Genomic DNA, 12,339 nt, shown 5'->3' with positions numbered 1-12,339 from the left:
GTTTTTCTGTCCCTTTTTCTCATTTCTTGCGGTTTTAAGCAGCCGTGACATGAACCGTTATCACGGCTGTTAATTGAATGTGTGCACAGTGAGCTCGTCAGCCCCGTCGTTATCGGAAAGTCACCGTAGCAACAAGAAGCCAGCATATCACAGCTAACTGACACCCCATGCTGATAACCTGCTCTTTCCTTTTTTCTTTTATTTAGTACTTTTTTTTTTTAGGCCACTGTGTGAATGTAGAATTTGCCTTAAGTGGAGAGCTGCTGGCCGGCTGACAGCTACAACCTGCTTCACTCGTCACTGTCAGCCACCGAAAATCTATAATGAAGCTTTACTGTCCTCGGGCACATGTCAGTTGCATGAGCAGCACAGTATACATCCCATTTTATATTATTATTTTATTTAAAAAGAGACACATTGGTTCTGATCTGATAACACGGCCTGCTCAGATCTGCTTTTGCGCGGCCGTCGCCGTGTTAAGCTTTTGTTAACGTTTGCTGTGAAGAGACACGATCTTGCAGTGCTTGCTTTTGTTCATCCGTCTCTCGCTCTGCTCTGATCCTCGCCTTGATTCATCACTCTAACCGCCTTTGCTGTGAGTCTTGGCTCAGGATCAGCAGTGTTTGATGGCGGGAGCAGATGTGTGTGTGTGTGTGTGTGTGTGTGTTGCTGATGTGAAGGTTGCCGGCTCGGCGGCGGCGGCGGCGGCGGGGCCAGGAGGAGGCGGCGTCCACACGCAAACGCATGTGTGTGTTGTGCCGTTTGCTGTACATTGCGGCTTTGGCCACAGCGTGTTTCCGCAGATGTAGCAGCATGGGAGAGGAGCTGATAGAGTACATCCATATAAAGATGAAAAATAATGAGATGCTTCAGTCCACAGACAGCCAGCCGCTAATGGGCGTTCAGGGCAGAGAATCAGAGGGCTGTTCTGGCTGAGGAGCTGTGGCTGCGGGTGATATCATCACCACATGATAACCCCATCAAGGATTACAGAGGGTATTGCTGTTTGACATTCAAGAAAGCAAGTGTTGGCGCGTTATTTGTTGACTCACAGAGTACATCAACAAGCCTTTGTCCACTGAAAATGTTTCTCAAACTAAACTAAATGAATTTTTCCTCTCCTCTGAGACATGTTCCAGCGGTAGGTGTTGAGTTTACAGTGGGGCTTAGCGTTATGGCTCGTATTGTATAATTTATAACTCTGGTTGGTCTATTACTTCTGAATACCCACTGGGCTGTCTGAGTAATTTGTTTGTGCATTTGGTACATTATCAGCCGCAGATGTGTGCTGAAGTTGTTTTCGATCTCTTTTAAATGTTCCAGGAGCTAGCAGGGGAGCCAATAAAATGATCCCTGAAATAGTGCTGGCAAGCTGAATATAAACCACCCTCAAGTATCTGAAAAGAAAGTCTGACAGCGTTATTGACCAACTTCTGCTCTCACTGATGTTTTTTTTCTGCCTCCTTTCGCCCTCAGGAGACTGTCATTTGACTGAGTGGTCATCTTGGAGCTCTTGCCAGCTGACCTGCCTGGAGGGGCGGAGCTTTGAGACCACCGGTCGCCAAGCGCGCTCCAGAGCTGTGATCATCCAGGTCATGGAGAATCAGGGCAGCTGCCCACATCAAGCCTTTGAGACGCAGCCTTGTAAAGGTACTGAAGAAGCTGCATAAACACACGTCAGCCCGAAGTCGATATTTTGACATTAGCAATGCATCACCTAAAAAAACACATGATGTCAAATCGTTTGCTGGTAACAAACCAACAGATTATTATCTCTCAACTTTATATTTCGACTTGTGTTTTTTTTTCTTTTGACCCTCAGCTGTCCTGTTGTAGTTCACTCTGGCTTTAATAGAGTCATTTCCAGCCACAGCAGGCTGCTGTTTTCAGCACAAAACAGCTCTAATAAAGCCACTGCACACTTCCCACTCAGCCCCAAACACACACTAAGTTGGTATTTACTGTGGCAGCTACAGAGGCTAAGCTACAAGTAGAGGACTAACATTTATCAGGTGGCCATGACTTGACTCCAAATTAACACTGGATGCTGTAAAACCATCATATCAGCTTTTAAAAGGCGATAATATGTCGGTATCATGTTAGCTTCTGCTGCTCCCGAGTAGGCAAATAGAGTCACGTAGTGCATATTTAAAGAAGTGGAGAGCTGCTTCTGAGTTGACCTTTATTGACTCTGTGAATTAACACAACATTAAGGGACAAGATTAACATCATCTGAGCATCATACTTGGAAGGTCATCATTTGCCTTTAGATTGGTTTTGCTCCTGCTCGCTCTGCACAGCGTCTCGATTGGGATTCTGATCACTGGATATTCAAGAACAAAAGTTTCTTATCCTCAAGATGAAATCAATATGGCGGAAATGACCTTCTGATAAATGTTCAATAAACTTTAGATCTACTCATGAGGGCCACAGAAAGACTTTCATTTCATCCCGCCGTCCTCGAAACCATATTCCAGTGTTTATCAGTGTGCATCGAGGCTCCGCTACCTTGGAAAGTCATGGGAGAGTAGTGTGCGTGCTGTGACAGACAACTCATCAGGCGACACACTGGCGCAGCCCAGAAACAGAAATTATGGATTGAAGGCTTCTTTGGGGTTTCAGCGAACACAAACTGTTTGGAGGTAAAAAGGTGATGCTGCAGGACGCATTCCAAACGGCCGGCTCTGCTGCAAATGGCAGCTCTGTGATTGTAATTGCAAAGTTACCATTAAAACTGTGTCACGGGAGAGTTAGCGCTCAGAGGATAACGAAGACGATGAAAAGGCTTTCATTAACGGGTCAGCGTTTGATCCGGAGAAAGGTCACGCCACTTATCCAATCCTGGTGAAACACGGAGGTTGACTGATTAGTGACCTACCCGGCAGGTACCAGGCGCTTCCTCAGGAGACTTTGTGTTTATTGTTTCTGAATCTGGACCGGGTTTATGTTTGGCCCACTGCTGATAATTTCTGTGAGACAGCGATGGAGAAAATGACATGAAATTGGTTGGAAAGAAGACTTTAGGGAGAAGATGAGCTTCATTTCATGTATTAAAGAAAATTCAGCCGCACGTGCAGAACTGGAATTAAGGACAAAGTTATAAAAAGAAGAAACAGAATCTAAAGTAAAGCCACACATACAGATACAAATCTGGTAACGCCATCTAATAAGCTGCTAATTTGTAAAAGAGTGCAGGCAGGAGATCAAATAGTTAGTGGATATATGAAGCCATACAATGAAGTATGAAGCAGCAGGTGAGGCAGAAGAGGTGATTAATGTCCACAGGAGTCGGAGGACAGGCCTGGATGCCCGACACCAGCAGCTAATGAGCATCGTCTCTCTGTCAATGCTGCAGGAGGAAAATGCCACAGTTACCAGTGGAGGACGGGGGGATGGAGCAACAACGAGCGAGCGGTGTGGTGTCAGCGCTCAGACGGCGTCAACGTCACAGGTGAGCAATCGCGGCGTCTTCCTCCCGCCGCAGACGGCGCCACACGGACCCACTCGTGGGAACAGCATCTGGCCTGATGGAGGCTGGAAGTGCCCCACTTTCTGTTTGTGTTCCCCTGTGCTGAACTGAATCAGCCCTTTCATTTTATGTTTTATGTTTTAGTTCAGTGTGAAACACGTGGATGTGTGTGCCGACAGTATCAGATCATTTGATCGCTCAAAAAGACATTGGTGAGCGTTGCCATGACAGTAAGTGAGCCTCTTTTCATTCACCTGAGAAAGGCGTCACACGGGTGATTTTGGGAGAGCCGGTGCTTCAGGAACACGTTTAGAGCAGATTTCCTTGTTAGTTCAGGAGTTAATAGGGAACCGACGTGTGGAGAGATTCTGGAGGGGCGGATATGAAGGTGGATGGAATATCTATTGCTTTTTTTAATCTTTCGAGTTTCAATATCGGATCCGTGTCCTCTGACGGATACAACGGCTGCAGCCCCTGAAAGGACTCAGACGCTGTTAGCTCAGACTGTGCATTGGTGTGTACATACGTGTCCACGCTTACACATATATGCAGATGCACTCGCACACCCAGAATGCCTTAGTATTGTGTTTTAGTTGGATTTAACACCTTATTTGATCTTCCTATTCTCAGAGCAGCCTCCATCGATTTCTCTTCTCCCTCTTAACATAAGTAATCAATAAGCCAGACTCTGAGCTGGGAGGCTTTCAATCCATATAAATATAATCATGCGTTTGTATTTGTGGGAAGTAAAGCAGGCGTAGAGAAAGAGAACAAAGGTAATAGTGCTGTGGGAATGAAAGCTTTAGGCAAGCTTGATGTGCTGTAAATAGTGGGTGAATGTGATCTTATCGCTGTAAGGAAGTGTTTCTGGCAAATATGAGCCCAGGAGGAATAACCTCCTTCTGCAGGGAAGGCGGGAACCCTAGGCATTACTCTTTGATATTTTGACATGCAATTTTCCATGTTGGAATTAAAATGTTCACCAATTGATCAGGGACCCTGATAGGCAATGAGCCCATTAATCAGGTGTGACAGTGCATTAATTTACTGATCAATGGGCAGCGGAACAGAAATACGAACATGTCTCGTGTGTTGTTTTTTTTTTTCCAGGAGGCTGTTTTCCACAGAAAAGGCCGACGACGCTCAGACACTGCCATCCGCCGTGCACCAAGCCGTTCTCACACTGCACGCCGGTAACATCACTGTGCTTTGATCAAGCAGCTGTGATCTCTGTGTGTGTGTGTGTAGTTTTTTTATTTTTTTTTTGCTGTTTTCTGCTGCCCCCACATTCTAGGTGGGGAGCTAAATGGATTTTGACACATGACATTTTTAATTTTGCAGAACAGGCCATTAGAGGATAATCAGATTAATACCAATGAATGTGGGCTCCGTGTCAGTTAGGGACTACACCTATGAGCACACCAGCAGCATGAAAATGACAAATAATGGCCTGAGCTTGACGTTTTACTGCCCCTTAGAGTTCCCCCGTGTAACTGCACCTGGAAATGCAAAAGCTGGGAAATTTAAAAAAAAAACAAAGGGTGCTGCATTTGCTTCCTGCGCGTCTGTTTTTAGCCTGACGCGCTTTTCTTATCGGCATTTAAATCTGGAAGGTGGCGTAATCTACCCCCCGAGGGCGACAGTTTAATGTCACAACAAATGTGTTACGTCTTGAGCAGAGCAAAGCAGATCAGTCCAGACTCACCGCAGACGGTTTTGCAGGAAGGAGAAAGTAAATGATGTTCTCCCGGCTTTGCTTCCCCCCTCTCGCAGAGCGGAGTGTGTGGGTGTGAGAAGGGTTACACCGAAGTGATGACCACGCACGGCTTCTTGGACTACTGCACCAGAACCCCGGGGGTGGACAACAACAAGAAGGCTGATGTGAAAACCAACTCTGGAAGATTAAAACCCGGGCCGTCTCAGGCCAAAGACCTGTTCAGCGAGTGGACCTTGCGACCTGTTGGCCCAGGTACTGAAATGGAAATCATCCGTACAGCTCAGCCAGCATGCCTGAGACTGCTGCTGCCTTTGAACCTGCCTTTGTAGGTCTGGGATCACTGGGCCGGGGGAGGAATTCATTGGAGATCAATGTTTTTACAGACCTCATCATTATATGCTGTAAAAAAAAAAAAAAATCCTCAATGGACCATAAAGCTGCCAAGAAGTTCTAGTCGGTCTCTTGCTGTTTGTCTGTTTGTGTGAACAGAGAATTGACTTGGTTGTGTGTTTTTAATCCTCAGATGTAGAAAAAAGTTCAGCCAAGTGATGCAGATGCACATATATATTAAAACTTTGTATTAAAACTGCTTTTTGATTGCACAGATGGAAGAGTAAAGCTGTGGGTTTACGCCGTGACTGCTGTCGGATTCATCTTAATACTCTTCATTATTGCGTTATCGTTCCTGGTCTGGTATGTGCTATATTACTCTCCTCGGAGATTCCTCACTGTGCACAATTTCAAAAAACAAAAAGCTCCATTCTGGGTCACACACACACGTTTTCATATGAGAGCAGAATGAACATCGAGAAACAAAGCAAATTTCTTTTCCTTGAACAGAATCCTGTCAAGTATGAGTTATACTCCTCACAATATTTTGTCTGCTGTGTGCCGCCGTTATCAGATAATGGAATTCTTTGTAAAGACTGAAATCAAGTTGGGCTGCCTGGTGCCGCTAAGCCACTCGTAGACTCTTAGCTCTTGTCTGTGTTATTTTCTTTTGCAGTAAGCCATCCAAAACCACCAAGGCGTCTCCTCCACCGCAGAAGCCCTTGACCTTGGCCTACGACGGTGACATGGACATGTAACCGGGCTGCTATACCTCACAAGGACACACGCTTGGCCTCGGACCGACTCCTGACTGCGTCCAGATTGTTAGCGAGCACATCCGTCACGTACCGCCGACCCGTTTGAGTGGGCGCTGCTGGATATTGCAAAACTTGAACAAACAGACAAATAAGCATGTGATCTGCTGCTGAACGGTAATGTAGCCTCGAATTCTGGCTACGGCCAACTCTCCTCCTGGGAAAAAAAAAAAAAACGAGGAACCAAAGCTGATCAAATGAGACACGGACCTCTAGTTTCTGTTTTTTTTTAACTGCTTGCAACATGAACACACGGTTGAATCACTGTTTGCAACCCACAGAACCAGAAGACTCCCGAACAGTGACGACAAAGTGACTCCACGAGTGTTGGTTTTGTTTGGAGGTTTTATTTTTTGTTCTTCTTTTTCTGTTTTTTTATGTGTCAAGAATCAGCGGGACCACCTGGCTTTCTGTCTCATAATTGTGCCGTGAAGGAGACGGAACATCCTGAGACTGCAGTCAATCACGACATTCAAAGGGCCTGCGATGGAGCGCTTGACTTTGTCTCATCAGTGCTGGATCTTTGTGAAGGGAAACGTCACAAGCCTTTTGGGTAAACGAAACAGCCTTTTTTTGAATTTCTGAGAACAAACGCGACGGTCTATGCACTACGTTAGTGCTAATCCAGTTTTGATTTTCCTTTCCAAATGACTTTTCTAGTGTTCTAATTGTAATGCAAGTTTTTGCTGTCAGACTGTGTTTTGTTGATGATGCCATATGTTGTGTATATGTGGAAACCAAAAGCGGGCTTGCCTTGAGTTTTACAAAACAACGATGCAGTAATATTTCCTCCCTAACGCTCAGAAAACACTCGGCCACAGAGGACAAACTGAAGCAACGACCTCAGAGCGGTGCAATTTCCACTTTTAAAGTAACGGCAGACTAAAATCACAGAAAACGACACACACACACAGACCTTTAATGCAAATTAAATACCAGCATGATAAGAATCATACCTCATACACACACACACAAGTTCAATAAATGCAAAACAACAACAACAACAACAAAAGCACTGATCACCAAAAACCGTACCGGAGGATGGAAAGGAAGAATTATCCACTGGATCACACGCAGTGTCTTTAACAGAGCAAAAACGCTTTATGCTTTTTCTCACCACGATGTCATACTTCATTGGTTTTCTTTTCACGCGACTTAATGTTAAATACAAGGTCAGCTGGCACGCGGCAAAGCAGACGAGTCCTGACAGTTTTTTGTTCCTTTCTCGCTGCTTTTTTAATATTTTTTCATGATTGCACCACGAACACAGGGCTCAAAACATGAAAGACTGCAAATACCAAATATTTGTGAGCGTATATTAATTATTTGGGAAACTTCTTTTCTTCATTTATCTGTATTTGTGTCGGTTTTTTTCAGCCCCGGGGTTTTTTGTGTTGTTTTAGTTTCACATCATCTTTTCAATTAGAGGCGATTTTTATTACCAGCATCTATCCAAAGCATCATTATAAACTTTATTTATTTTTAATACCTTACCCGGTATCATTCAGACATGGATCCCTTAGTGCATTATTCACACGACCCAGTGGAGAATTAAGTTCCTGATATTTGGTGATTTGGGCGCCGACGCCGTTTCTCGTTCTGCCTCCACAACCTGAGAGATTTGATGGTGAGCTGTCTGACCTCCTTCTGAATGTATTTTACCAGTAACTCTATAACCTTCACAGCTGTGCAGATACGGTTGTTCCACGTTGCTGTGTTCGGGCAGCTGACTGTATGTAGGCATGCTTGATCCATTTTGGCAGAACGTTGCTCCAAGTGGCCTTGCAAAAAAAAAGAAAATCCGTTTTACAAGTTGCCAAACGTTTTAGTTTCTTTCAGGCAGTATTTCTAATATTTGGCCGACAAAAGGGACACGCGGTTAATGTTTAAAGCCCAATTATGAAATACCTAAAATTTTAATATTCCAGACGTTCTGGTCGTAAAACAAACGACAGCCAAACTTTGACCAGATGAGAGTCCCAGAAACCTACAAGTATGTTCACCCATTGTTTACAGTACCATGCTATTTGTGTTACTATTGTGTGTACATGGAGAGCTGGACAAAAATGCAAATAAATTGTGGAACCATGTGAAAATAAAGCACCGTGTTTCTTTCCTCGTCTTTCCTCGCTCACACGAGGAGAAATGTTTTTTTCCCAGAGATGCTCCAGTCCTGCTGTGATCTTCATCGGCTCCTTGACTTTCAAGTCCTGATAAATTGTAATTACTGATACAGCCTCTGAGGCAAAACCCAGAATAGATAAGCAGTTGATAAGATTTATCATGCCCTTCAGTCAGATTCCCGGTGCGATAGTCCCAGGATGCTCGCAGGTTGCGAGGGAAACAGTGTTTAAATCTTTTGTCTCATCTAATTCATTTATTTAAGACTGTCACTTTTGTTTAAGAGAGGCTTGAATTCAAACGCTTGTGTCGTGGCCATCTGATCCATCGCAAAGACGTGGGCTGATCTTGTCATGTCCAATTCGTCTCATTTTGCCAGCTTTCAAGACATATTTGCAGGTTTTAGTGAAGATATGTGAACGGACTGGCGATGGCAGTGTCTCATTTTGATTCATTTAATTTATCTATTATAAGAAGGCTGGATGGGCGTAATGAACGGCGCCGTGCTGCGGTTTGTCAGACTGAGAGCCTGATGAATATTTAGTGGGAACAATGCATAACCTTTTAAAATAATGAATGTTTATTATCATTTATTACTAATTCATCATGCGCTCATCGACACCCCTTCAGAGTGATGCTCTTGCAGATTTCATCACACGCCTGCCGATGTTCAGGCTCTGCTAATGTATTCCCCAGAAAAAAAGCTCCTCGGATTTTTATGGCTGTAATTATGGAATTTAGACTTTATAGGAAGGCAATCTCTGAGGGAAGAGGTGAAAACAACAGACAGAGGGAGAAGGACTGGCTTAGCGGTGACCAGCTGGAACAGAACCTGGCTAATCAGTTACATGTCACTGATGGATTACAGGCGTCTGGATCACCAGAACTCTGCTGCCTTCAGGACACGCACGCCCAGCTTTAAATACATCAACATTTAATTGCACAGGACTCCCCTTGCAGCGTTGCAAAAGAGTCCTTATTGACTTTACCAACTTAATGTGTGAGTTTAAGGGCCAGGTTTGCGGTTTGGGGGTGCTCAGAGACACCCGACTCAGTTGTTTATTGTCCAGCTATAAAGTAAAAGATTAGTTATTTTAAATGTGTTTTAGCGAGTCGGTGTTTTCACTCACACCAGGAAGTAACGAACCGCAAAAAGTTTTTACAAATACTCGCAGTTACTTTGATTGTTCCGACGTTTCCTTAAGTGCTGAACTGACATTTGTGGTTTGAAGTTTCAGCGTGTGTTTGATGAACTTTTGTTTTTATCTGGCGTCATCCTTTCATTTCATCCCACTAAATATCTGCCACTAAACTAAGCTCACATCCCGTTAACCTCGTGTTTGGAGCTGAACACCAACCGTTGCCGTGGTGACCCGCTGAGCTGAGCTGCTAAACATCAGGGGTGAGTTACTGCTAAAATCTAAATTAAATGGAATCAGTTCACGACATCATTTAACTCGTTGAAGGTCTGCATCTTATGACATTGTAGAGAGAAGACCAGTAACTCCCTGTGAACACGCTCTCGATGTCGGTGGGAAGAAGAAGCTCGCTTATAACAGGACCAAACCTCCGGCAGAACCGGGCTCAGGGAGGGCGGCCGTCTGCCTCGACCCGTTTGGACACTCCATGAATGATTTACTGAATCCGGCAAGTTTCCATCTTGATTCAAACATTCAAACACAAAACGTCCTACGAATTTAAAGAGACGTAAATTCAACAGTATTCAAATAAACACATAATGAAAGATGAAACAGTATCTCACCATTTCTGTTCCTCTCTTAATTAAAACAATAATAATCAACGATTTCAAAACAATTTGATTAGAATACCACGGTACAACTAGGAAACTGTGATTTTAACACTTTAGTCAGTGTCTGATCTGAGAATCGGTTCCTGTTACAAGTCCCCACGGTGGAGGCTTCAAACAGAACCGTTCGCTCAGTCAGCTTTTCAGAACCCACCTGTACAACATTTAACCCCTTTTTTAAAAACAGCATTGTTATTGCCTTTTTTTAATGTTTTACTGTCTTCACTAATGTTTTTATTGCATTCTTTTAATGCTTTATTGTTGATTTCTGATGCGTTGTGCATGTTAATGTCTTCTAAAACGCCTCGTAGCTCCAATTTCAAGAGAATATATAGAAATATATATATATATATGTATACATATGCATTGGTTTGAGCTTATTTTGTGTATTTCTTTAAACAATATTAATATATAGCTCAACTGTCTTCATTTACCTGACAGGTAGGTATTGTCATCGTGAACATGCTGACGTTAGCATTTAGCTCAAAGGACCGAAGTACAGCGTCACAAAGCTGCATGGCCGGAGGTCTTTGTTATGTATGACCTTGCATTATATGAAGCAGCCAACAAGTATCGATCACCGGCTGCTTGTGTGAGAGACAAAGAGAAAGACTGACTTTGATAAACTAATCAATATGTGGTACTCAAATAACCAGAGTCAGTCAGACTGAGGCGCTTCGTTCCACTCGTGTGAATCACAGCACCAGATACTCTTCCACCCACTGACTTTGTTGGTTTTAGGTTCAATTCTCCTGATTACATGAACACCAGCAGCAAAGAGGTGGAGAACAATGCAGCCGAAGAGATAAGGTGGTACAAGCTCATGTAGTTGATAAAAGGACTTTGAAGTTTAGCCTGACTTGCACACGGACCGGGGAAGGAGGGACAATAAGATCAGCTGTGAGCTGCACAGGATTTTGTTCAAGCTTAAAGTTTAATGTTCAGGAAAATAGGATGTTGCCATAAAAATATATTTTTATTTTAAGCTTGAAAAAAAAACCATGAAGCCCTGTTTTGCTATGATGTGAGAACACTTGGAGACGAACTCTGTCTCTCCTCAGAGCATCATTAAGCTCCTCTGTCTCGGCCTTTACTTTATCTCCCTCCATTGTTATAAAAGCCAGAGATGTAACTCTTCCCTGCTCAGTCCCAACGCAACTGTGGATCTTTATGCGTTTTAAACCTGAAAAAAGGATCTCATCAGTGCTGCTGTGGCAGCCGGAGCAGTCAACTCCAATTTAATAACCCAAAAGTGCCGGCCTTCGCCCCAGAAAACCTGCTGCTTCCCATGTTTAGCAAGGCTACGCTGCGTCAGTCCGGATTCTGTCTCACATGCCGGAAAACGCTGCATGAAGTCGAGTGGAAGGCCAAGTTAGCATCCTGGACAAAAAGAGATGTTGCTGAACTATTTTGTCTGAGCACCACATTCACACAGATCACTACAGGACACCAGCATTCCTCAGGATTTCCTCCCTGGATGATTCACAACTTATCAGACCGGGCCTGTGGCCTAATTACAATCTAATTTGAGTTCTTGGCCTAATTCCTGTCTGTCTCACAGTGTGACAAGGAGCAAATATGTGAGCTGCAGATTCACCAAAAGAAATGACATTGATGAGTTCTATTTCCTTACAATTAAAAATTGCCACACAAATACATATTTTATATAAAAACATGTTGAAGGAATTAGAAGTTACTCTGCATCACACCTCGCTGTTCTGCTGACCTCATCAAAGCACACAAAATGTCTTGGATTCCAAAATCTTTCCAGTCAGTGAGAACATCCGGGTCTCCATGATGTGAAGGTCTGGACTCTGCTGTCGGATATGAACAGACACACAGACGCCAAAGAGACACCAAACTTCACAGGAAACCAACTGATTGCATCATTGAGCGTTTCAAAGGGCAGCTGACAGATTTTAAAAAATCAGGAAAAGAAAACATTCAGCCACGTTGATTATCAACCCTCAAGTAAGTCCACCTGACCTGGTGACCTAAACTAGCCACATGGCCGCATGGAGAGCAGACGTCTGGGTGACTTTTATTGCCCTACTGCCCCTCCTCTCTCTCTCTCTCTCTC

At 43.9% G+C, this 12,339-nt stretch overlaps 2 protein-coding genes across 2 annotated transcripts in view; both read left to right on the top strand.

Annotated features, from left to right (window-relative positions):
* The window catches only part of thsd7ba (thrombospondin, type I, domain containing 7Ba), a 142,565-nt gene extending 135,209 nt beyond the window's left edge, over positions 1–7,356 (top strand). Inside the window, exons 23-28 of the mRNA XM_008277183.1 lie at positions 1,477–1,650; positions 3,356–3,451; positions 4,580–4,662; positions 5,243–5,438; positions 5,792–5,879; positions 6,193–7,356. Of these exons, the coding sequence (XP_008275405.1) occupies positions 1,477–1,650; positions 3,356–3,451; positions 4,580–4,662; positions 5,243–5,438; positions 5,792–5,879; positions 6,193–6,274 (719 nt within the window). The 3' untranslated portion in view covers positions 6,275–7,356. The remainder of the gene's footprint in view (positions 1–1,476; positions 1,651–3,355; positions 3,452–4,579; positions 4,663–5,242; positions 5,439–5,791; positions 5,880–6,192) is intronic.
* hnmt (histamine N-methyltransferase) overlaps positions 1–12,339 on the top strand; it is a 26,097-nt gene that overhangs the window by 4,439 nt on the left and 9,319 nt on the right. The gene's annotated exons all lie outside the window — the stretch shown is intronic.

The sequence above is a fragment of the Stegastes partitus genome, unplaced genomic scaffold (genome assembly GCF_000690725.1).
Source record: "Stegastes partitus isolate 25-593 unplaced genomic scaffold, Stegastes_partitus-1.0.2 Scaffold91, whole genome shotgun sequence".
NCBI lineage: Eukaryota > Metazoa > Chordata > Actinopteri > Pomacentridae > Stegastes > Stegastes partitus.
This window is presented reverse-complemented; position numbering and strand designations above follow the sequence as displayed.